The sequence below is a fragment of the Anabrus simplex genome, chromosome 3 (genome assembly GCF_040414725.1).
Source record: "Anabrus simplex isolate iqAnaSimp1 chromosome 3, ASM4041472v1, whole genome shotgun sequence".
Taxonomy (NCBI): Eukaryota; Metazoa; Arthropoda; class Insecta; order Orthoptera; family Tettigoniidae; genus Anabrus; species Anabrus simplex.
In genome coordinates, this window is record NC_090267.1 from 356666108 (window position 1) to 356693803 (window position 27696).

Genomic DNA, 27696 nt, shown 5'->3' on the forward strand with positions numbered 1-27696 from the left:
TCCTGTGCAACTTATGGCTGCATAGAGAGGTTCATAAAGGGCCATAGCATATCATTTCACAGGTATTTTTCCTTGAAATTCATTTTCGTACATGACACTCATTGTCATGTGAATTGGCCTACTTGGGCTGACTTCACGACTGATTCCCCTGTCGGCGTGAATGAGATTCTTTGGATCTTACCTTGAAGACTGAAATTAATGTTTTACGAAATATAAGGGATGACATTTTCCTTTCACTGAATGGCCATGCGCATGATACCGAGCGAATGGCTGCAGGCTTTAGGTCACGTAGCTGTCAGTTTACATTCAGGACATAGTGGGTTTGAACCCCATTGTCGGAAGCTCTGAAGATAGTTTCCAATTCTCACACCAGGTAAATGCTGGAGCTGTACCGTAATTATGGCCACAGTCGTTTTCTTCCCATTCCTAGCCCTTTCCTGTCCTATAGTCATCGTAAGACTTATGTATGTCGGTGCGACGTAAAGCAAATTGGTACAAAAAAGAAAATAAGGAAAGATGTGCATGATAGCCTGGAATTGTGGTCCGTTTTTCACTTTTTGTGTGTATTTATAGTAGGCCTATTAAAAGCTATTGAATATATTTTCTGTATATACAGTTTGTTGCTTTCCCTTCAAACAATGCGTGTAGGAGTCACCCTTCATAGCTTACCACATTTTACAATGTAGAGACTAGATGTGCCACACCGTGTGAACATCTGAGTCCTTTACTTTCGTCAATATTATTATTCCTTTAAATGCCATACAGGACTGTATACAAGCATAATGTATAATAGACTGAACGAGTTTGCGGTGCGGTTAGGGCCTCGCAGCTGTAAGCTTGCTTTCAGGAAATAGTGGGTTCAAACCTCACTGTCCGCAGCCCCGAAAATGATTTTTCGTGTTTTTCCCATTTTCACACCAGGCAAATGCTGGGGCTGTACCTTAATTAAGTCCACGGGCGCTTCCTTCCCTTTTCCAACCCAGCATCACCGTAAGGCCTATATGTGTCGGTGCGATGTAAATCAAATTGTAAAAAATATTGTAACTACTTTTTCAATTCTCTTCAATCATATGTTTTACCACTCTCCCTTTCCATTAACGGAAATCATTTTACAAGTTAAAATCTTAAAGCAAATCATACATTTCCGGAAAAGCTAAATAAAAACTCCATAATAGGCTGAAACCACAACCAAACGTCATATTTCCACTTGTAATGATGTTTAGAAAACATCGACAATAATAATAAGAATAATAATAATAATAATAAAAGTGGCTTTACGTCCCACTACGTACTTGCACCGTTTTTGGAGACGCTGAGGTGTCAGAATTTTTTCCCCACGAGAGTTCTTTCATGTGCTACAAGAGGCTGACTTATTTGAGCACCATCAAGTATCACCGGACTGAGCCAGGCTCGAACCTGCAAACTTGGGCTCAGAAAGCTAGGGTCTAAACCGGCGATGATAATATTTTGTCTACTTTACCCCAAAATCTCGCCAACGTTTTTAGGCCTAAAATCTCGCTCATCCGCTTCGTACGAGAGAGGACATTTTCGGTCGTTGGGCAGAATTATACCAAATTCATGGTAATTTACACAAAAAATAGCGAAATATACGAGCCCTCCTTCTAAACGTATGTTGTTAGAAGACTTAATATGAACAGTAAATTGATTTTTGTTACTTAACTGCACCTGAACACCATCCCCTTTTATTACGCATTTAATCCTGTATTCATGCTTTTTGGCTTTCTTTTTTACTGGAGAGAAGCATCACAAGTATACTGTAGTATCTGAGAATATTTACATGTAAGAATTTTAAACCTTATGTATATCCACACAGTTTTAAAAGGCCCCGATTTTAACATTGATGAGTACGGCAGAATGAGCGTTTTGCCAAACAGCTGCGATTTCAACATGCTCCGCTCGCTACACTGATTCTCTCGTAGACGGTGGCGCCAATGTTACCTCTAGTGAATCATTTACTAACTCTATGTGTCCAACGGGGACAAAGTTTAGCGAATATATGATCAATAGCGGAACATGGAGGATGGTTCTTTAGCAGTACTTTATCTAAAAGTTCAATTTTGAGGGACGTTGCCCATGGTTGTGAACCCGTCGATGGACCTCCTGTGTCTGATGCAATTTAGTTAATACCTTTTTCCACTCAGCCTGAGTGACTTTATTAGGGGGAGAGAAGAGCAAAGAAGGTAAATCCCATGTTAAATCTAAAGGAGTTTGCAAATCTCTACCCAAAAATAATTTCGCCAGGGAAAAAGAGGTGGCTTTATTTATGATAGAATTAAGTGTTAGCGCAAAAGCAGGTAATTCAGAATCCCAATGGTGTTGATCTTCAGAATGGAAGATAGACAACAGGACCTTCAAATTTCTATGATATCGTTCAACGAGGTTGGCTTGGGGGTGGTAGGGTGAAGTAAAGACCTTTTTAATACCACTGGCAAAGCATAAGTTATTAAAGGATTGTGAAGTAAAAACAGTAGCGTTATCAGAAACTAGGTAGGCCCTACTTAGGTAAACCAGTAATAGGGAAAATTTGGTTATTCAAAAGCCGGATGATAGTTTGAGCAGAAAGTGTATGCAACGGGCGCAAAATTAAAAATTTAGAGAAACCATCAAGAAGAGTAAAGATGTAGTCATTGCCTTGAGAGGATTTTGTGATAGGTCCGACAACATCAATATAATACCTCTCGGCAGGATAAGTAGAAGGTGTGGCCGAATGAGAACCAAAAGATAATGTGATCGGGGGTTTGTGTTTCTGGCATAATGTACAGGATTTGACCCAATCAAAGACATCCCTGCGCATATTGGGCCAAAAGAATTGAGATGCCAACTGAGAATAAGTTTTGACGCGCCCAAAGTGTCCCTCTATAGGAGACCCATGATAATACTGGAACAGCATAGAACATAAAGGGGAAGGAATGAAAACTCTAGGGATCGATTTAGGAGTTGGTTTAAAGACCAGCAAATCATTATGGATTCGAAAAGGTCCATCATAGGTAGCAGCAGAAAGAGAAATCTTAATGTCTTTACAATAAGAATCAGTAGATTGATGTTAGTAACAGGAATCAAAAGATAATGGAAAATCATTGAGAGAAGAAATAGTGTTAACATAAGAGGGAAGTTGATCCAAGGTTAAAGAGGAGGGTTGGTCGAAGAGACGAGAAAGAGCATCAGCAACTGAGTTTTGATAGCCAGAGACAAATTTAATAGAAAACTTAAAACGAGAGAGGCGGAGGAGCCATCGACCAGTTCTGCCTATTTTAGGGGCATTATTCAGTAACCAGGATTGGGCCTGATTATCAGTTTGAACAAGGAGTTGTCGATGGTCGAGGTATTCGGAAAAATGCTCAATAGTAAAGATTAATGCTTATGCTTCCCTTTCATTAATAGAATACGCACGTTCAGTAGGTGAAAACAAGTGGCTGAAATAAGCAATAGGAAGGAGCTTACCGTCTCGGTTTTGATTTAAGACTCCTCCAACAGCAACGTCAGAGGCGTCCGTAAAAGCTTCAAAAAGTAAATCAAAATCAGGTATTTGAAGAATAGGGGCTTTGGTTAAAGCAGATTTGAGAGAAAGAAATGCAGTTTGCTGCTGTTCTCCCCAGTGAAATTTCATACCTTTCCGTTTAAGTAAGTCAAGTGGCTCAGATATGTGGGAATAGTGGGGGATAAATTTATTATAAAAGCCAACCATACCTAAGAATGATTGCAACTGTTTCAGATTTTTAGGTGGAGTATTACGATCAATTGCAGAAACACGGTCAGGGTCAACAGAAATGCCGTTATTCGATAGAATGTGCCCCAAAAACTTAATGGAAGTCTGGAAGGATTGACGGTGAGATTAACAACACGTAAATGAGAAAGTACTTCATGAAGATGTTTAATATGAGTATCAAAGTCAGGACTATAAATCAAAAGATCATCTATGTACGGAAATAGAGACTGATATTTTATGTCGGAAAAAAGATTGTCAACAAATCATTGCACGATTTGTGAACCAAGAATTAATCCGAAAGGTACTTTTGTGAATTGATACAGACCCGTGGGTGTAATAAAAGCAGTATACTTAGAGCTGCTATCATCTAAGGGTAACTGATTATATGCAGAATTGAAATTTAGGAGGGAAAAATACTGTGCATTGGAAAAATGCTGAAAAGCAGTTTAAACTTTAGGCATGGGGTAAACATCGTAGAGAATCTTGGAGTTGATTTTTCGATAATCAACTATAAATCTAAAGGACCTGTCAGGTTTATCAACGATGAATGCGGGAGAGGCATAATCAGAAGTGGAGGGTACAATAGTGTTATCGTCCAGCATTTTGTCTACAAGTTGATTAAGGATTTTCATTCTGGGCGGACTCAAGTGATACGGGGGAGATCGAACAGGAGTGGTGTCAGTGAGATCAATATGAGCATGGAAATTAGTAATAGTTCCCAGTTTAGGGGTTACAACATCAGAGAACTATCAAGTTGATCAGACTGAGAACGATTACAATACACATAGTCCTGGTGAACGGAAGGAAGATGTGAAAGAGGAATCTGAATAATTCACTAATGGAATCCTAATGTCCGAAAAATTAAAACGAATAAAGGAATTAAAAGAATCAAGTACCAAACCAGTGTGATGAAAAAAATCATATCCTAGAATTAGTGGATATGATAACTTTTCTACGACATTAAAAGAGTAGTGCCAAGAAAAATGTTGAATTTTTAAGTTAAGCCTGACTTGGCTAAGGGTCTGAAGTACATCATTTGATGCAGAAGTACAACGAAGTGAAGACAGAGAAAGTTGAAGAAGAGAAAAAAATATTCTGAAGAGATTGGAAAAGTTCTAGACTAATTAAAGAAGTAGTCGAACAAGAATCTAAAAGGGGCTGATGACCTTTGATGTGTAGGCCCCTTTAAACAACAAGTAAGAATCTAAAAGTGCAATAGTAGGAATATTGTGAAGCAAGACCACAATATGAGAAGTCCTGGGTAATGAGCAAAAAATATGAGAACCATATTTTACGCTCGTTGTAGTACGAGAACTAGTGGAACATCGAGGAAGCCGCCGAGTAGTGGAGGTATCATGGTGAAAAGAATGTATTTGATTAGGCAGATTTGCCCCCTGAAATCGTCCGCTGCCTATGGACGGGGGTTGTAGGCGTTTCCCGGAATGGGAGACGCACAATTTTTAGCTATATGTCCCTTACCTTTACAGCAATAACAAATAATAGGTTTACTAACTGTAACAGGACGAGACATTGGTAATAATATTGTCACCGGGGGAGAAGTAGTAGGGGGAGGTAAGACGGGTGGTGGTACATGAGCATAGTAGGAAATATTGGCACATGAGTATGTCATATGAACTTGTGCTGTGGTATACAATTTTAGCAAAGAGGTAGGAGGGGAATGTACATGAGGTAGGCACAGCATAACATATAACAATTGATATTAAGTCCAATGGGTTACTAGCGATATTAAGAACATCACTAAAGGTAAAAATGGAGTCTAAATAGTCGTGGATAGGTTCGTCAGAACGTTGATGACGGTGAACAAATTCCAAACTTAATTTATGACGTACTTCATACGGTAGGAAGTAATTATGAAGACAAGTTCGAAATTGAGCCCAATACTGAAAATGTGCCATATTCTCCAGCCAAAAATTAGTTAATGTCCAGTAGTTTTAGAGGTTAATAAGCTAATGAGTTGAGAAAATGGGGCAAGATGAACTTTAAGGAATTTACAAACGGAAAATAACCAACTAGTTAAATTTTGAGGGTTTGTATCTGTTAAAGTAGGCACTTGTGTTAATGATTGCTTAATAATTTCTAGATTCAGTGAGTGAGTAAGTGGATTTGAGGAAACAGGTGGTGAGGTGAGTGGCCTAGAAGATTCAGGATGTAAATGATGAGTGGTAGTTGGAAGTTTTGGTTTCAAGTCTTGATCAAGTAAATTTGAAGTGTTAGAATGCGGAGATGAAAAAATAGCAGATGAAGATTCTGAGGATGCAGTATCATCAAAAGAAATTAAATCCACGCAAGGTGGATTAGGTAGAGACAGAGAAGCCGGGGGTGAAAGTGAATAGTCATCAGAAGAATATAACGGAAAATTATCGGAAAAGGTTGCCATGTTCAGAAAAGAAGAACGGCTTTATAGTAAGAAGAACAAAATAAAATCAATGATTAAATAACATAGAAATAACATGGAGTAAGAATAAGAGGAAGTCAACACTAAATAAATTGGATAAGTTACTCTGCTACCATTTTGTTACGAATGAGGAGTGTAGAAGGAATCAAACTTGTTTCGATATCCAGCAATTCGTAGAGGACAAGCAATGACATAGTAATTGATAAAGATTCATTGACAGGCCATCCAAAGAGAAAAATGCTGGGACCAATGGGAGGTCAGTGGAAGGAATAAGAAGAACAATGATAAAGCTTAATCAAGACAGTGTATTCTTTCTACTTGAAAGTTAACCTCAAATCACAACTTAGAATTTCGTTATATGATACATTAACGAAACAATCATCGTGAATAATGTATAACACGGGGAAAATCCCTAGACCATTTACAATTTATAACATGAGGCAATTCAAACGGACATAGCAAACTGCAAGCCTGGGAATAAATTAACAGTTTAAAAAAAAAAGGAGAAGGATGGCAGTAGGAAGGGGCAAGCACGGGATCACAACAGTGGGAGTCGCCTGAACACTTTGAGTTGCGGAGTGCAGGATCTGTTCATGTTAAAAGTTGTTGAGTCCAGTGCGCTGTTCAATCATTCACAAACTCTTGAAATTATGATTAACTGAAGTTCATATTTTGAGGGGAAACAACACTCATGTCAAACTAAAAAGAAACCGGCCATAGCAACGAAGGTAAGTTCAAAATCCATTAGATAAACAATAATGGTGATAATAATAATTAAAGTACTCTGTTGCTCACCCAATATAGTAGAAGAGAAATGAAGTTTCCCAGCAGAACACTGGGAACTCCTTAGATGACCCTCCAACCTCACTCAGTATCAGCGCTGGACTCAAGACCGAGTGAGTGGGCCAGGTATTTATACCACCACAGAAAGTTCAAGAAAGAAGCACACAAACCATCGAGAGACAATGACACAGCGGGTGACGTAATCCAGTGCTGAGCCAGTATGCATTGAACTGTTCAGCATGACGGACGTAAGACGAGGCGGCAGCAAAAGTACAAGGCCGGTTAGATGAGTGTTAATAGCAGCGAGTAGAGGGAGACAAGTGGAGTTCACGTTGACGGCAGTCGTAATTAGGTGAGTGACCGTTACAGTGCTATTACCTCCAATTCCTACTTCACGAAGTTTGAGGACCTACTTTCTTTAATGATCTTAAGACAGTGTCAGGTGTGGTTCCTCCTACTTATCAGTCTGCCTGCTGAGTATTGGGTTTGTTGGAGGATGATACTCACTGGGATCACATTCTGGAGGAATCCGTCCTTTCTGACTCACCTTGCAAGTTGCGAGAACTTTTTGCTGTTATGTTAGTGTAGTGTTAATTGGCAGACCCTTTAAGACACACTCTTCGAAGATATAAAAAGGCAGGTGGAGAGTGAATTTCAGGAGGTCGGCTTTGATCACTGTGTAGACATTGTTTACAACAAATGCTTAGTGCTTTTAGAAAACTTAATATTTTCAGTGTCTGATCAACCACTTTAGCAGTTTGGTCTTCCCTTGCCATCAAATAATCTAAATGAAGTTAGTGTACAAGCGAGTTGGCTGTGCGGTTAGGGTCACGCAGCTGTGAGCTTGCATTTGGGTGATAGTGGGTTCGAACCTCACTGTCGGCAACCCTGTAGATGGTTTTCCTTGGTTTCCCATTTTCACACCAGGCAAATGCTGGGGCTGTACCTTAAGGCCATGGCCGCTTCCTTTCCACTTCTAGCCCTTTCCTATCCCGTTATTACCATAAGATCTATCTGTGTCGGTATGATGTAAAGCAAATTGTAAAATGAAGTTAGCATTAGTCACGAATACTTGAGAAAAATTTCTTGCAGCATAGTCAAACTTTTTCCGTTAGTTCTCAAAACGTTACTAAATCCAGCACTGATAGTGTTGGCTTTTCTTTCTTGACACTCCAGGTGTAACAGGTAAAAAGTTTTTCAAAATCTGTTGCTTGCCAGCGTAAGGAAAAGCGAGCTATTTCTGTGGCTTCATTAAGTATAGTTGTGACTTTGTTGGATGGTGGGAAGACTACATATTCTGCTTTCAAATCGCCTTTTAACTTGAATTTCACTGAAACTGTAATATTTCAAAACAGGGTGGTACTGCTCAGATACTTTAAGACTGGAAGTTGATGGTCTGGGATTGGTGTACTATGTCTCACAATGGAGGAATTGAAGCATTGGACAGGACTGTCCGGGACATTTGGGTTAGTAAATATCTGGACTTCCAACAGACACTACCTGTCGTGCCATGAGGCACACGTGTTGATGTGGTAAGAGCTTGTCTCAAGTCATCCTACCTGTGATCTGAAGTCCAAGTCCTGTCCTTGCAAGTCATATGAGGATCCATCTCAAGATAGGCGATTTGAAGACGGAAGAATTTGCTGTCTTATTTCTTGAAATTGGCAATGGAATGTTAAAGGAAGAAGATGGCAAAGACCATATGCCTGTAAATCTCTCTGAGGTGGTTTAAGATCTGAAAACTTACTCTGGTTTGACTGATTCACACTTTAAAGACCTGAAATGGCTTAATGAGGGAGTTATTCTCATGCCTAAGAACGACACCGCAGCATGCATCAGTGATTCGTTATTGGACAGATTTCCTGCAAAGATGGTGAGATATACGTTTGTGGACTCTGTAGCGGAGGTAGAGGATGTGGACCACACTGCATCCCGTGAAGATGGTTGCTTCAATCCTGTTAATATATAAAGACTTCACTTGCAACCTGTGGCATTGCAAAGCCTAAGAAATATTGGACAGACTTCCTGCAAAGATGGTGAGATATACGTTTGTGGACTCTGTGGTAGAGGTAGAGGACATGGTGTGGTTCTTCCACACCTGAAATCCACCTCACAATCTCATTCAGAGTTGGAGAACTGATAATCCTGCTGCAGAATCTGATATTTCTTAAGCTTTGTAATGCCACCAGGTTGCAAGTGAAGTCTTTACATAGTAACGGGATCGAAGCAACCATTTTCACGGAATGCAGTGCAGCAGTTACAGTTTCATTCCCCTCTTTCCTTTGATTCCCTCTGACTACCACTTCTTATTCAAGCAACTGCAGATTCCCATAAAACTATGTTTCGCAGTGACAATAAACAAAGCTCAGGTGCCTTCTTTAAAAGTTGCGGGTGAGATTTAAAGAATGATTGCTTTTTCCATGGCTATTTATATGTAATCTGTTCACATGTAAGCTCTCTTGACAACCTTGTGATTGTGCAGCTAGGCAAGTGAAAAATGTGTATTTTAAGGAAGTTTTATAAAATATTATTAGTTCAACAACAACCACCTTGAACAACCTAATTTAAACAGCAGTAAACAAGGGGGTCTACCATTATAATGACCGGGCGAGTTGGCTGTGCGCGTATAGGCGCGCGGCTGTGAGCTTGCATCCGGGAGATAGTAGGTTTGAATCCCACTATTGCCAGCCCTGAAGATGGTTTTCCGTGGTTTCCCATTTTCACACCAGGCAAATGCTGGGGCTGTACCTTAATTAAGGCCACGGCCGCTTCCTTCCAACTCCTAGGCCTTTCCTATCCCATCGTCGCCATAAGACCTATCTGTGTCGGTGCGACGTAAAGCCCCTAGCAAAAAAAAAAAAACCATTATAATGACAACTGTGTTATTCAGTTGTTAATGGCAATAGGAAAGGGGTCTGCCCTTGTAATGAAAACTCCCTAATTTGATTGTGACTAGCAGCAGGCAAAGTAAGCCTGTCATTATGATGGAAATTTCCCAATTCCATTGTGACTGGCAGTAGGAAAAAAGGACCTGCCATTATAATGAAAACTCTCCAACTCGGCTGTGGCTGTAGTAGGAAACTGAGTCTGTCATTGTAATGAAACTCAACCAAATAAATTATGAGTGGCAGCAGGGAATGGTGCATACCATTATAATCAGAACTCCCCAATTTGAATGTGACTGAAAGAAGGAAAGGGGCTTGCCATGAAAAATCCTGAAACCTTATCGTCCTCAATTGCGATTTTATTTGATGGAAATAAATATCACACGAGAACACGTTCACTTCCTTACATTACTTTATTGTCACAGTAAGTCACAACACCCAATTATACACACTAGCAAGTGACACTACAACACTTAATAGCTGAATCTCTGAAGTTGATTCTGACAAGTACAGATATCAACAACACTGACTCGCGCACAATTTAGAATCCATCAGTTATAATAATGCACCGAAAAACTAAACTAAGCTAAACCAAAACACTCAGTCACCTCAAAACACACCAAGACCTACTCGTGATAAATGTAAACATAACGTCTAGGTCTACAGTAACACCAACAACTCCATGTCGCAATAGTCCAGCCGTTTACCCACATGTGACAATGTTGGCACAAAGCTCGTTTTACGGTTGACACAGGTATAACATGCTGACGAGAAAACGTTTCCTCTGAAAGTATATCCTCAAAACAAATTTTGGGATTTAAAAAATTGGTTATGATTGCCCACGAAGTACCAAGGTTGGTAACATTGTGAGTGGTGCGGTACAGCTTACCCTAGTGCCGTGGAAAAGAAATTACCGTTGTGAGAGGAGAGAAAGCAGGGATGAAGTCATCTCTGCAGAGTGGTGCAATCTAACGGGGACATTTGGAATTGTTTTCCGATAGGGGACTTGTTGGTCTCGTGCAACTCCCTAGGACCAATACTGGCGGGCTTGCTACCTGATGCTATACATCGTATACAGGCTTAGGCTCGTCCCTGCTGAAACTAAATAGCGGCGTGCTGTCGCTAGGGAGTTGCCGTAGGAAAGTCAACCTCCTGAGTTTGATTCGAAGACAGCGGAGTTTAATGGTCCATTACGAAGCATTAGTACATTGAACGAAGACGGTTGGTTTTAACACATTTTAGAGTGCCGCTTCAGTGTAACCAAGTAACAATGCCTGACAAATTAAGCCATCAGTGTCTGCAAGAAAACAAATACTGCAATAAATATTATGGATGATAAGAAGAAATTCATGACGGCATGTACAGTTAATCAAGTCATCTGCTACGAGAAAATTTGTAGAAATAAGAAAATGATCTACAGTTGCAATCATGGTTCAATTTCCTTTAATCATAATTAGAAATCTTAAATTGTAATTGTATTTATTTTAATAAGCGTCCTTGTTTCTAAAAGATATCTGCCTTTTATTCTAACATACAGTATTATGCCTTACCGACATGGAAAATTAGTATATCTGCCATGATATCAAATCTAGTGTAACAAAAATACATAAAGTATCACTATAAATTATTATGCCTTCCAGTGCTCGGTATTTAAGCCTCTGAACTATGGGCCTCTATAATCCCTAATATCTGTTACTAGAACTTTCATAAATGTATAAGAAAATGAGACTAACCAAAGTTTCCGAGATCACCCTCTACTTACAAGGCATGTTATTTAAGTAAGGGTCGTTTTGTTAACAATACCACGCACCGCCCTTGTTTCAACTGTCTTTCCCGATATAGTCGCGGTTTTCCAGGTTGCACAATCTTTACAGCAAGGCCATGTTTATGGACTCTTACCCAACAGAAATTTATAAAAAGAATACAATGATGAACATATACAATATTCCCTAACTACACATTCGTCTTATAATATTATGTTCTTACATCTTAATTTAAAAACTCCTTTATATTACAATTTAAAAACTACTTTATATTACAAATTATTTTACGAAAACTTCCTAATCTAAAATTGTTAGATAGTTGTATACAAACGTTTCCTAACCTAAAATTGGGGATCATACTCTTGTACAGTTGCAGTATTACAAATTTGTAGTGACACTCTACTTCATGTATTGGAAGATAAATTAGGTGTTATAAAAGAATTTGAGAGAAAATTTACAGTTATCATAAATAATAGTGATATTCTGTCTGGAATCAGTATGTGTTTAGCTAACAGAATTCTTAGCTAATTCACTTACGAATCCAAAACAGCAGGCAGATCATACTAGAACATATTCAAAATTTTAAAAACTGCGAGGCTAACAAAGTGGAGTAGGGAGGAAAGTAGGAGGAAATACCAGTATGACCTAGCACAGTACAATTATTTTAATCATAGGCGTAAAGTTGTGCATGATGTTACGGAAAACCAAAATGTTATGCAATGTAAAATTTTCGTTTCCTCAGATTTTAACTGTTATCTAAATTTATTTAGAAGTAAAAATCCATTAGCACTCCTTCAGTCTTGAATCCTATGTGTACCAAAGAGAATATTGAGATTACAGACTCCGAGATACATCGAGTTCTACCCAGAGTAAGATCTGACACTGCAGCCGGTCCAGATGGTATTATATAATAATAATAATAATAATAATAATAATAATAATAATAATAATAATAATAATAATAATAATAATAATAATAATAATGATGCTGATGAAATGGGAGACCCAATTTTGAGGTCAGAGTTTGACAGAGCTGTGAGTGACCTCAATAGGAACAAGGCACCTGGAATTGATGATATTCCCTCTGAATTACTGACTGCCTTAGGAGAAACCAGCATGGTAAGGTTATTTCATTTAGTGTGCAAGATGTATGAGACAGGAGAAGTCCCATCCGATTTTCGGCAGAATGTTGTTATACCTATTCCCAAGAAAGCCGGTGCTGACAGGTGTGAAAACTACCGCACTATTAGTTTAGTATCTCATGCCTGCAAAATTTTAACACGTATTATTTACAGAAGAATGGAAAAACAAGTTGAAGCTGAGTTGGGGGAAGATCAATTTGGCTTCAGAAGAAATGTAGGAACACGTGAAGCAATCCTGACTTTACGTCTGATCTTAGAGGATCGAATCAAGAAGGACAAGCCCACGTACATGGCATTCGTAGATCTAGAAAAGGCATTCGATAATGTTGATTGGACCAGGCTATTTATGATTCTGAAGATGATAGGGATCAGATACCGAGAACGAAGAATTATCTACAACCTGTATAAAAATCAGTCTGCAGTGATAAGAATCGAGGGCTTTGAAAAAGAAGCAGCAATCCAGAAAGGAGTGAGGCAAGGCTGCAGTTTGTCCCCTCTGCTTTTCAGTGTTTACATAGAACAGGCAGTAAAGGAAATCAAAGAGAAATTTGGAAAGGGAATCACAGTCCAAGGAGAGAAAATCAAAACCTTGAGATTTGCGGATGATATTGTTATTTTATCTGAGACTGCAGAAGATCTCGAGAAGTTGCTGAATGGTATGGATGAAGTCTTAGGTAAGGAGTACAAGATGAAAATAAATAAGTCCAAAACAAAAGTAATGGAGTGCAGTCGAACGAAGGCAGGTGATGTAGGAAATATTAGATTAGGAAACGAAGTCTTAAAGGAAGTAGATGAATATTGTTACTTGGGTAGTAAAATAACCAACGATGGCAGAAGTAAGGAGGACATAAAATGCAGACTAGCACAAGCAAGGAAGAGCTTTCTTAAGAAAAGAAATTTGCTCACTTCAAACATTGATATCGGAATTAGAAAGATGTTTTTGAAGACTTTTGTGTGGAGTGTGGCATTGTATGGAAGTGAAACATGGACGATAACTAGCTCAGAAAGAAAGAGAATAGAAGCTTTTAAAATGTGGTGTTACAGAAGAATGCTGAAGGTGAGATGGATAGATCGAATCACGAATGAAGAGATACTGAATCGAATTGGTGAGAGGAGATCGATTTGGCTAAATTTGACGAGAAGAAGAGATAGAATGATAGGACACATCTTAAGACACCCAGGACTTGTTCAGTTGGTTTTTGAAGGAAGTGTAGGTGGCAAGAACGGTAGGGGTAGACCAAGGTATGAATATGACAAACAGATTAGAGCAGATGTAGGATGCAATAGTTACGTAGAAATGAAAATGTTAGCACAGGATAGGGTGGCATGGAGGGCTGCATCAAACCAGTCTATGGACTGATGACTCAAACAACAACAACAATAATAATAATAATAATAATAATAATAATAATAATAATAATAATAATAATAATAATAATAATAGCTCTGAAGGAGTTGAAAACAATAAAATCACTATGCCTCCTGGCAAATATTATGTTTAAATTTGTGAAATGCCTACATGTATTCAAAACTGCCAGGCCAACACTTATTCACAAGGGAGGGTGCGGTGTAGTTGTATCTGACTGGAAACCTGTTTTCAGTACTCAGACGTATTACTGTAATTGATAGACGGTTGCAGGTATTCTTAGAATTTTCAGCACATCAGAGAAGTATCCATGCAAAAACCTCAATTATTAATGGCTGCCTCTGACGGACAAAAGCTAATGGATAAAATACTGTGTTATTCCTTGATATTTCAAAGGCTTATGATAAAATGTAGGTTATGAACATCTCAAAAGATGCCTATAAACTATAAACATGCCTAAAAAATTGAGACACTTGGTGATTGACCTTATTTCAGGGTATGATATCCAGGTTGAATGTGGCATAAACAAAACAACAAGAATAGAGCTTCAGAAAGGTGTTTCTCAGGGATCTCCCATATCCCCTAAATACCATCAAAGAACTGAGAGAATATGAAGTTGGTAAAGCATTTGGATACTAACTGGAGTCTAAAATTAACAACATTTCAGCTTTGGAATTTGCTGATATTGTTGTGGTAGTAAGGGATGAAACCTGTGCTCAGTTTGTCCTAAATATCTCTGAGTAGTTTATCTGGCACCGGACTTCCTATTAATCCTTCAAAATGCAAAATGATAAACATTAAAGATGGACATCTTTGCCAAGGCATGGTAATTAATGTAGGATCAACTATTTTTGAAGGTCTAAAGTTTGGGGAAACAACCAAATACTTTTGTATAACTTTCCAAGATGAAATGATGCTTGACCAGACTAAAATTATTACTAGCTTATAAAAGAATATGAATTCCCTAACAGTTTCCTGCTTGCTGAAACCAGACCAAAAAATTATACAGCAGTTCAACATCGCTCAAAGGCTGCTTCGACTTGTTGATGACCATTTAATCTTCTGCAGAGATCTTCAGGCAGAAAAGGAAAATATCTTGCAATGTCTGGACATTCCATTCAATGAGGTTACAATATCGAAGTCTGGGTGTTGGATACAGAATGAGATGAGAAAGCTATCTTATGAATCATGGTGCAAACTTCCTCATAAAGGGAAAGGAGTTGAAGGTTATGGGCAACATCTCAGGAAATGGATGAACAGTATGAAAGGCTTATCATGCTCCCAATGGGCTAATTCCATCGAGATGTCCTGTAACATCTCAAATGTGAGAGCAGTACCTGAAAGGAGCCAACACAAGACAGTATTGTGTAGACAGCCAGGTTGTGAAGAACGGGAGACTTCGGACCATGTGCTGGGGTAATGTTCTAAACGCAAATTTTTCAGAATCTCTCGCCATCATAGTGTGCGCTTTTCAGTAGCCGCATCACTACAAAAATTGCACTGGGATGTGTATGAGGTGGTTCACTGTGCATCAGAGAAAGATAGTTATTTTGAGGAATATAATTTGTGTGAACAGGAAAGGAAAACAAGGAATAATTTTAGACCCAACTGTGCGAATGGAACAGGACATCCAGCATCCAGTTCGTGTTCATGAGGAGGAGAAGGCTATCTACCATCCATGCATATCCACCCCACTGTTGGCAGCCCTGAAGATGGTTTTCCGTTGTTTGCCATTTTCACACCAGGTAAATACCTTGGGCTGTACCTTAATTAAGGTCACGACCAGTTCCTTCCCATACCTAGCCCTTTCCTATCCCATCGTCACCATGAGACCTATCTGTATCAGTGTGACATAAAGCAACTTAAAAAAAAAAAACCACACCCGGTAACGTGAATACAAAGGAATGGGTGGTAAAGTCTTCTTCTTGCTCAGGGAGCACCTTTCAAGCATATGGTAGCCAGTCTGAAAAAGCTTGGCATCGCTGAAAATGAGGTAGATGACATCTGTCCTAATATTTTGAAAGACTCGCTTAATATTTTATATTACCATATTTGTGGCTCCTTTTGGAGACTGTAATTTTAGGTATTTGTATCTTTGTATTTATGCTACTTTCTTCTGGACCCTTGTGTTCATCTAGAATGCTGAACAGATGTTCTTTTTTTTAGAAACATATATCCAGGTATTTTCTAGTATTTCTTAATCTTGCATTTGTTTTGACAGAGCAAAAACTTAAAGGTTATAAGTTTAAGTCAAAACTGAAAAGAAAATGGTTTCCAATACAACAGACAGATAATATTGATGGAAAAATTGTACATTTAGCTGCCTTAATATTGATGCACATTTGTATAATAATCAAATAATATACCCGCCTAGTGCACAACCTGGCTATCTCTGAACTCGTTCACCAAGTTTTGGAAAGTTCTGTTGAGTGATTTTCTTGTGATGTCAACACAGACAGACAGTCAAAACTTGATCAAACCCCACTTTCAACATTTGTGTACTTATAATCCAAGATAAAAATGAAGTACAAGGGAAACAATTTGAAGAGTACAGATAAACTTATAGTTTTACTTATATAAATATCATAGTTATTTGTTCATATTCGTGCTTTTTATGTACACCTACAGTTCTCTTAAAATTTCCACTATTGGTATTCTTTTAATTAATTGTACAGTTCTGGTGCTCTAAAGATTATGAGAGGTAGTGATGAACCGATCACTTATTCGGTGATGAAGTGAAGACTGTGAGGGCAAGTTTCTTATGGTGACTTTAGAACTTGATATATACATTTCCTAGCAGTTTAACATTGGTGGGATTCAAGCCCACCATCTGCTGAATGCAAGTTCACAGCTACGTGACCCTAACAGTGTGGCCAACTCACTTGGTAAACTTATAATAGAATATTCTTTCTTTGTGATCATCAGATTGAAGTGATATTATCCTTTTCAGAATTGCAAACAAATAAAAATGTATCGTGTATCAGTTGTATTTTTCTTTTTTTCTTTGTTGCAGGATGCCACATATAGAAGAGAGTGCGATGTATAATATCAAAACACACTTGAAATTTGAACCACCACAGTTAGATTTCAAGGAGAGGTATGTATGCTCATTGGTAATCAGGATCAGTATACTGTATATCTATTCCCGACCACATTTCTTAATCCCTATCTTAATGATAAGTCACCTGTCAGTAGGTTTTGACCACGCAGACAGTAAATTTTCAAAATGTGGGGGATTCAATTGAAAGTAAGGGAGAGGATAAGGTCTGAGGAAGTGTAATTTTTAAATTCATCTAGTTACTGCAGTTTATTATCAAAGTTGAATTCTCTTTTTAATAATCAGAAAACAAGAATTATTCATATGTTACATGTCATGTTAAAAGAAATATACAGATTTTAGATAACTTAAATTAAATATTTTTCAAATAGAGAAGAAAGATTTATTTTTTCTTGTGCTTTGAAAACCTTTGTATTGTTTTATCAAGTCTTATAATTATATCAAAATGAATTATTCAGAACATCTAGTTCTTTCAGCTGTTCTTAGCCCATGTGACGTCTTAATCAAGTTTTGAGATGTCAGAGGAAAGTCTCTCATCATCTGAGACAACTCTTACAAGGGCTTATAATAAAAAGCTGAAGAAGATGGTGTATATTTGGGAAGAAGATACCAGTTCATATTTTTTACTGCTTTCCGACCTGTCTTTGATTTGGTGACATATTTTGTGCAGTCACAACTCTCGTCACAGTTCGCTCTAATTTATTGGATTATCAGCTTTATCTCCAAGTATTGTTGATATTTGGCAATTTTTTCCACTTTCTTTATGTGGGCATCTTGGACTACTGTTATAATTAGCTGGGCTTTCTAGCTGAGACAGTAGAAGCACTGGCCTTCTGAGAAAGATGGTTCGTTTGATGCTGGTTCAGTCCAGTGGTATGTGAAGGTGCTCAGATACACCAGCCTTGTGTTGATAGATTTATGGGCATGCAAAAGAACTCCTGCGGGACAAAATTCTGGCACTTTGACATCTCAAAAAGATCATAAAAGTAGTTTGTGCAATATAAAATTAATAAAATTACTTATTTTATAGCCAAGTTCAAACTGTATCAAGCATGTCCGGTGAAATACATTCTTGAATATAAGTCAGAATCTTTCATGCTTTAAAGGCCTTGTTGCTGTAACCACAGAGTTCTGTCTTGAACAGTTCGCTTTAGAGCCGTAGGTCATTCTCATGGCCAAGATTTTGAAATAGGACTGTTTTGGTCACCCTCTTCCCCTCTTACGCACAAAATTTCTTTCCAAGTCGTTACAAAGAAAGTCATTGTGTCTAAAAACGTGCCCTACTTTTTTTTTGCCTTCCTTCGTTCTCTCTCTTTAATGAAACATTTTTTTCCATCTATTTCTTGAAGAAGCTGAGCGTTTCTTTTCATCTTTGTCCAACTTGTATGGGTCATTATTCTCTGCATTCTATATCTCCATTGTTTCCAATCTCTGTTTTTCATGTTTCCGTAGTGTCTATCTTTCACATCCATATGTAAGTATACTCCAGACAAAGCTCTTCACAAATATCTTCCTTGTTCCTATGTTTATTTACTTACTGCTTAGATGTTTTATTGCTTTGGAAAGCTTTTTTTTTGCCATGGCTATTCATTTTTTCACCTCATGGATACTGTAATATGAAGCAGGTGGGTAAGTTAAATAAACACACAACCAGTTGCATTTACTCTAATAATTGCTTATACAACTACACAGGCACACAGTTATGCTAGTTCACGCTCTATGTTCTCAGTATTTAGTTATGCTAGTTATTCTCTTGGACCCCAGGGCAGTTCACGATTAAACTCATTGTACAACCATCATAGTTGTACAGTTCACAGTTTACATGCACACAACACAGTCTCACAAATCTGAATGTAGTAGACATTTCGTTCACTGTCCTTCGTCGCTGTTCAGCTGCACTGTCCTGCACTCATCAGTACACAAAAGCACTCAGCCGACACTCTCCACTCGCTGATCCAGTATTCCACAGCAGCACTCCCAGTGCTCCACAGCAGTACACTCACTTCACAGTACTCTATATCTGGTTGAATCAATAGCAGAACTGAACCCATACTGAACCACCGAAGTTATCCGGTCTACCTTATACGGAGGCTGGCCCTTCCAGATACTTTGTGAGAGTAGAAGTCCCTGGAGTTCTCTGGAATCGGAAAGCTCTGGGTTCACATTCTAGTCTTTTCTGGTGCCACCAGGGAGGTCTAAAATGAGATCGCGGAGTGATGGCAGAGGCCTTGCTCGCTTGATCCCGACTGGTTGCTGCAGTGGCTGTTGGCTGAAGCCAGGCTTACTTGGTCCTCCCAATGTCTTACATTAAAATGGTGGACACCGTCACAATATTTATGTTGTCACCGGTGACAAACCTTCCAAAATAACAAACCTTACTCTCCTCCTCAAGTTTTGAAATAACTGATCTTTATCAGATGTTTGGGTGGCCTTACCACTGTCTTGTCTTCTTAGTGTTTATTTTGAAGTTCCATTTGGCGAGAATTTCAGGCACTACTGTTAGTGTTCTATTTATTTCCTTTGCATTATTAGCAGCTATTGCTATATCTGCATATCTTATAATAATAAATTTTATTGCACACAATGTGCAAAATATGCACATTACATCAAGTAAATTACAATTCACTCAAGGAGAACTTTGTTCAGAGCAAAATTGATTCAGAGAGACTGTTCTCTTCTTGCACTTCATTACGTGATATGTATCACACTGTTCATTGCACAATACACATACACACTCCTGGCTGGCCCGGTGGTAGGATTTCTTGGCACAGATACGATGGTGAAAGCCGTGTATTGCAAAGCGTGTCACCAAATGTCTCAACTCACATTCCTCTTTCATCCAATTCTTATTTATCAGTCCGTCTGTACTGTAAAAGCTTTCCTCGATCGAGTCCCTTTTCTCTCGTAGTTCTCGTAACAGTTCCTCTTATGCCGGAGTTTGCTGTAGAGGCATTTGTAGTCTTAAATCCTGTATCAAGAAGATTTCCCGGCCTAAAACATATACATACGGGGATCGGGTGAATTTAGATACCCCTAGAACCCTCTTAAGGTATCTCAGTTTCATGCTTTCCAGTTCTCGTAGCTGTTTACGTGATAGGTACTCCCATATTACTTCCAATCCGTATGTGAGCATTGGTAGCACTTTGACTTGTAAAAGTTTCATGGCCATCTCCAGCGACATTCTTTGCAGATGTTTGATTTCACTTATGCTTCAAAGTGCGGTAGCTAGTTTCTTCTTTATGTGTACTGAGAAGGTCGTTCTGGTGACTTGTAGTGTGATGCCTAGATATGTGAACTGGTTTTTCGGTGTTAATGTCTGTCCCCCACATACAATGTCCCCTTTCAATAAGCGTCCTTCTCTCCTGAATACCATTAATTCTGTCTTCTCTAGATTCATCCTTAGCTCGTTGTCATCCGCCCATTGTGTGATAAGTTCCATTCCGTTTTTCAAATCTTTTGTGTTATCAGCGGCTAGTGCCAAATCATCTGCATATATGTATATGCTTACATTTTGTGCTTCCTCCTGGGTCAGCACATTGAACAATAAAGGGCTCAATGGGTCCCCTTGTAGCACTCTGATGGTTTGATCTATCCAGTCTGATTGGGATGCCCTGTCACTGATTTGCACTCGGTTTGCCGCCAGTTTGTTAGCTATTAAATTCGTTATATCCAAGCGACCGACAAGGCTTTCCAGTTTCTCGATTAATTTCCTTCTATTGACAGTGTCAAAGGCTTTGGTGTAATCAATGAAGATCACATACTTCTTCTCATGGGCTTGTGTTCTTTCTTGTATGTCCTTTAGCAGACAGCTCGCCGCTATCAGGGTGGATTTCGCTTTCCAGAATCCAAATTGTTCATCAGGTAACAGTGGTTCCATCAGGTTACTTATTTTCTGTGCTAATAGTTTAGTGAGTATTTTAAATGCCACCAATTCCAGTGCTATACCTCTATAAGATTCTGGTTTGCTTGTGTCCCCTTGTCCTTTATATAGCATCTTTATGACTGCCTTCCGCCATGCATTAGGTACGTTACCGGATTCCACGCACTTGTTCAATAGTATTGTCCACACTGGTTCTAGGTAGAGTAGTGTAGCTTTTAGATGTTCTGCGCAAAGTCTGTCTATTCCCGGTGCCTTGTTTACCTTGCTTGTTGTGATGGCCTTTCTCACTTCCTCACTTGTGAAGATTGTAGTTCTATCACTTTTCTCTCCTCTAACTTTGGTCTGGTTTCCTTAAGGGCTAACACACCACTTATATGATTTTCCCAGGTCTTCATGGGTATGTCTGCAGGAAATCACAGCTTCCATGGCCTAAGTACCTTATAAGGGTTCTTCTCTGCAACCTTTACAAGCCTTTTGTCTTCCTTTGCCCTAAATTCCTGCTTTTTCAGCTTTAGTAGCGCCTTGAATTTCTTCCTCGCTGCCTGGTAGCATTCCAGGTCTCATTTCGCTTTTGTTCTAGCTGTGTGCAGTTTTTCTAGTGTAATTCGCCTTTCAAGGTAACACTCTTTGTCGAACCATTTTTGTGCTTTCTTGGTGTCCTCCCTTGCTGCATTTCTTTCTTCGATGAATTTTGTTATCCCTGCTATGGCCTCATCCAGATTTCCCTCGCTGATATCTTGTAGTGTGGTATCTTACCAGTGTTCTCCTGGAGCATATGTGGATCCAGCCTTCATGGTATTCTTTGTGTTTTTATTTGTTTATTCATGTGTGTGTTTGTCTTCAGTGTCGTTCTTACTGGTATGTTTCCTGATTAATGCTGCATAATTTTTTATTAGGACGTTATGTTCCAATGCATCGAAGCCTCTAATGAGTGTGAGGTCTATGGCACTTCCTCCGTTGTGGCATATGCATGTGAGTGTATTTTTGTCGTTCACTGATGTGAGCCCTTCCCCTAGCAGATAGTCTAGTACTATTTCCGCTTTGTTATTTGCTTTATTTATTGGGCAGTTCAGGTCGCCCGCAATAATCACTCTTTCATTCGCCTGTATAGTGTCTAATCCTCTCTGTATACCGTCTACTATGTCTATTGTGCTGTACTCTGGTCTGTACGTACGAGAGGCGTTTGAAAAGTCCGTGCAAAAATAAAAACTACTTACGTGTTTGGGGTAAACTTTTTTAATTTTTCGACATAGTCTCCTTTTAGGCTTGGACACTTCGTCCAACGATGTTCTAGTTTGTTGATCCCTTCCGAATAATAGGATTTGTCCAAATCTGCAAAATATCCATTAGTGTTTGCAATCACCTCCTCGTTTGAATAAAATCCTTGTCCCACCAGCCATTTCTTCAAATTGGGGAACAAATAGTAGTCCGAGAGAGCCAAGTCTGGAGAATAGGGGGGGATGTGAAACGAGTTGGAATCCTATTTCCATTAATGTTGCGACCACAACTGCTGAGGTGTGTGCTGGTGCGTTGTCGTGATGGAAAAGGACTTTCTTGTGGCCCAATCGCAGGCATTTTTCTTGCAGCTCGGTTTTCATACGGTCCAGTAACGATGAATAATATGCACTTGTAATAGTTTTACCCTTTTTCAGATAGTCGATGAGGATTATCCCTTGCGAATCCCATAAGACAGTCGCCATAACCTTTCTGGCCGAAGGAACGGTCTTTGCCTTTTTTGGTGCAGATTCCCCCGTGGTAACCCATTGTTTAGATTGTTGTTTGGTCTCAGGAGTATAGTAATGTATCCATGTTTCATCCACTGTGACAAAACAACGCTTAAAGTCCTCCAGATTCTTCTGGAACAGCTGCAAACCATCCTTGCAACACTTCACATGATTCTGTTTTTGGTCAAGTGTGAGCAATCGCAGCACCCATCTTGCGGATAGTTTTCTCATGTCCAAATGTTTATGCAAATAGTATGTACCCGTTCAGTCGAGATGCCCACAGCACTAGCAATCTCACGCACCTTAACTCTTCTGTCATCCATCACCATATCATGGATTTGATCAATGATTTCTGGATTTGTAACCTCCACAGGCCGTCCAGAACGTTCAGCGTCACTTGTGCCCATATGGCCAGTCCAGAAATTTTGAAACCACTTATAAATTATTCTGATCGAAGGTGCAGAGTCACCATAATGTTTATCAAGCTTCTCTTTAGTCTCCTGAGGTGTTTTGCCTTTCATAAAGTAATGTTTAATCACCACACAAAATTCTTTTTCGTCCATTTCTTGAAAATCACTCGACTACCTTGATTCACACAAATGCCAAACACAAAGAAATAGACCAATATGGCTGAAACTTGGTGTGTGTTCATTCAAGAGATGCTACTAACTAAACATGACCTTGATACATGCCGGTGGTGCCATCTCTCGGACTTTGCATGGACTTTTCAAACCACCTTCGTATACGCCTACTAATGTTCCTATTTTTGTTTTAATCACCAATTGATTCTCCTCCTTATACAATACACGTTTCCCATTAATTTTAACACATTGTTGTCCAGGTAAACGCTACCCTATTCCTTGCTGTGGACTGGGCAACTGAAGCACACATAGCATGAGAAGTAGGATGAAACATAAATATGTGTAACTTCTAATTACATTAGATAAGTTATTGAGACTTGCTAAGAAGACTTACCAGTGATTCTGGTACTTGCTTTCCATGAGGTATCGCGCGAAGTAGCTGCCCTTATGTACAAGCCAAGCAGGTGTATCTTGTGTTCTTGCATTTCTTGTGCACAGTGCATACTCTGCAGGGCTGCTGAGGGTACTCTCTTTTTCCAGGCCAAACGATTGCTTGAATTTTATGAAGCTTCAGGTCTCCAGACATTCTTTCAGCAGAATCCCGTCTTTCAGTACAAGGCCTTGATACTTCTTGCATCAAATATTTTTCTTCTGCTTCTCTTTCTTCTGCATGTTTCTCTTTTTCTCCCACCCAATAATCTCCTATCTCTTCCAGAAATTTCTTATGATTCATGTTTGATCATTGATTCTGCAATTGATACAGCGTAAAGGCATTGATATTTTCCTATGGAGAATGTTTTCTGACATTTCTACGCTGTTGTTGTATACACGTTGCCATAAGTCAAGGTAAGTTTCTAAAAACGAAAATATGTTTTCTCTAATCTCTACTCTCTTACCTTCTCCAGTATGAAATTTCATGTTACAAATATATACCGTTGTGCCCTCACGTACCATCTGCACTGCACTAATATATCATTTCTGGTAAGTTTCGAGGATTGTAGGTCCTAAAACTAAGCCTGCCACACCACGGGATCATGGATTTGTCGAGAGAAAGTTGCTGCGTCAGTTTATAGAAAGATTTAAACTTAGTCTGTAAATAGTTTAAAATAGGCCTTATGTTGTAGAGTCTGTCTGAATCATGATCACGAGTCAAATTAACACTGAAATGGAAAAAAAAAAAATCCAGATCTGTTCAGCTCAGTAAAATCAGGCGTTCTCGTCAGTTTGTTCTCTAATAGTCCCTTGTAGTGTCCTTCCTAACCTGACCCATTGAAAATGTCAGAGCCAAGAACGTCATCATTTCCATCACATTTATATTTTTCCATTTCAGGGACTTGGGAGAGGTTTTATACCTCCCAGAAACTTGTTCATAACAGAGATTTGATTGCTCCACAAGAAACTGAAACAGGTCGTCGCCAAGGAAACTATATACTACCCCCAGGATACTCGTGGAGATTATTGGCCGTATAAGTGAGGCCAATGAAACCTGCTAACGATTCTGGATTTCTGTTTTCATCTGTATTTGTCCATCCATCAACCCCATTTTCACTACCATTGCCATTTTCACTCATATTATTGTCTTCAACAGATTTGTCTGAACTGAATATCGCACTTTCAGTTCTGCGCTTATATTTTGATATTGACGGTCCCCCCATCTCCACAATCACTAATACTTACACTTTACTCTCTCACTGTCACTAGATATATCAGATAAACTATCAACATGCAGTTCTCCCAATATTTCATCATCGTTCAAACTTTCTTTGCTATGCTGTGCCATGCTGACATATGACAATGCATGTGGCCACGTGGTTCTGAGTGTTATGAAACCTCACTTCCTGTACTGAAAGCATTGGCAAGGAAAGAGTGTTTCTATATCTATTCTGATCAACAAATACTTTATTTTGTAAATAACATGTAGTTTGATTAATGAATGGTGGAGAGAAGAAAATTACACAAGAATGAAGCACTTTGAGAACACGTTAATTTACGTAGCCAGTCATCCGTGCACCAATATGAAACTATGTTAATGAAAGTAGCCCCTCATCAGTGTGTTAATACCAGTGGTTTTTGTTTTCATCATTGCTATCGCCTTCTCTATGTAATAAGTCAGATGCAGTCGTGCAGTTGCTTTGCTTCTCTTACTTAAATTTACTTCAATTTCAGTTTGCTGTGGTTTGTACAGATTCATTATGAAGCGACAGTCCTTCCAACCTTTTTCACGGTTTGAAAGAGAAGTCAGAGTATGGTTCAATGAAAGGATGAAGATTGATTTCCTATAATATTTCCTAGGAGTTGTGTGAGTGTAATTGACTCCATGGCTCTGGCATTCCATTATTCTGGATGTTGTGAGACTGAATTTTAAATCTTTGATCTTCGCAAAGCATTTCAGCTTCCTCAAAGATTCTCAGAAATGTTGATCTGTCTTTGGTCTCTATATTTATGCAGATCATGTATGGTAGACAGGACAGTAATAGACTATATAATGACTGATATATGTGCTAGTCAGTTCATCACTGATTTTAAGGTTATTCCAAGTGAATGTCTTGATGGTGTCCACCAGTGTTTAGTCGCGCACATTGGGGACGTTCATGTGCAGAATGTCAAGCGTAAGAAAATGCCAAAGATAAAGACCTAGTTGCTAGAAGAAAGAAGAATAACAAAGAAAGATCTCAGTGAAATGACTAAACATTGAGAAAAAAGGAGTAGAAGAAGAGTGGCGGTCATTCAAGAATACAGCCATTTCAGAAGCTGAATTATTACGTGGAAAGACAAGTGCAATGTGCAGGGAGAAGGAAACACCATGGTGGAATGAGAGGGTGAAAACTGTTGTGAAATGAAGAAATGCAGCAAAGAAGAGGCTAGATAATGTAAAACAGAAGTCAGTCCACCAAGAAGATGAAATTCAGTACCTGACACAGGAGTACCGGAATAAGAAATTATTTGTGAAGTGACTGATGAAAGAAGAAAAGGGAAAGTGTTGGGATGAGTTCACTACCAGGCTAACAGAAGATTATGAAAGTAATAGGATGTTGTTTTATAAAATAGTCAAGAACAGAAGAAGTGAGCATGGCAACATCCTTGCACTGGAAGAACTACTTCAGTAGGTACTTTATTAAATGGAAAAAGTCTTAGAAATTACATTACTGATGATTGCAGTTTAAGTACGAGTGATGGAGCATAAGATCAGCTAATATGGCTAGAAGTGAAGTCTGAGCTGAAGAACATGGGAAATGGTAAGTCCTCTGGGTTTGATGGCTTCACTGCTGACATGATAATAATAATAATTTGGTGTGGCTATTACTAGCCGGGTGCAATCCTTGTAAGGCAAGCCCTCCGATGAGGGTGGGTGGCATCTGCCATGTGTAGGTAACTGTGTGTTATTGTGGTGGAGGATAGTGTTGTGTGTAGTGTGTGAGTTGCAGGGATGTTGGGGACAACACAAACACCCAGTCCCTGAGCCAAGGGAATTAACCATTTAAGGTTAAAATCTCCAAACTGGCCAGGAATCGAACCCGGGACTCTCTGGACCAAAGGCCAGCATGCTAACCATTTAGCCGTGGACTGCTGACATGATGAAGGCAGCTGGATGAACTGAAACACCGGCACTTAGTATACTAAAAGACACTTTACTGTGTGCTGCCTACTTACAAAAACTTGCGATGCTGTTTCGTAACACACTACTACACAGAACAAATTACAGCATGTATCTGTGGTAACTACCTGCAAGCCTTTCACAAGCTTACTGAACTCTAAAAACAGAACTACGTATCACAAAGCGCAGGCCAAGGTATAACTCCAGGCATGGGAATTGGAATGCAGTTTCATCAAGGTCAGACTAGGCTATGGCTGGCGGTGACATCAGCGGGTAACTTCATTGCCTTCAGCGCTCAAGCTAAGATGTGGAGTAGCTTACGGTTTGAGACAGCGAAAATTATGGGGGCAAAATAAAAATCTAATAATTACTCATCAAAATTGTGGGTGCGAAAATTATGTGAGTGCAAAAATTACATGGGTAAATATGGTATTCCAATGAAACTTTTGTAGCAGAACACTTTCTTAGAAGTATTACCTATTGTCTGCAAATCAGCTACTACATATATGACATGAACAGGAGGTGTAACTTCAAGTGTAACTGCAAGTGAGTGAACTAGTTCTCTTGTACTGACTGAGAAACTTATTTTGTTGCTGTAATTGAATAGTTCAAGAGGAGGGGTGTCTGAAGAAACATAACGGAAATTAACAGTCAAGCTGTAACATCGTAATGCAAGCAGATACGGCAAAGATAACGGCATTACCGCAGTGAGAGTCAACCACTTTTACATCATAGGTTTTTTTTTTTCACTAGTGAAGAGTGAAATGTGTCCTTAA

The 27696-nt window shown here is 39.0% G+C and overlaps 1 protein-coding gene across 1 annotated transcript in view; it reads left to right on the forward strand.

The window, feature by feature from the left end:
* Tmem131 (Transmembrane protein 131) overlaps positions 1-27696 on the forward strand; it is a 504583-nt gene that overhangs the window by 76240 nt on the left and 400647 nt on the right. The window contains exon 4 of the mRNA XM_067143255.2: positions 17096-17179. Within this exon, the coding sequence (XP_066999356.2) occupies positions 17096-17179 (84 nt within the window). The remainder of the gene's footprint in view (positions 1-17095; positions 17180-27696) is intronic.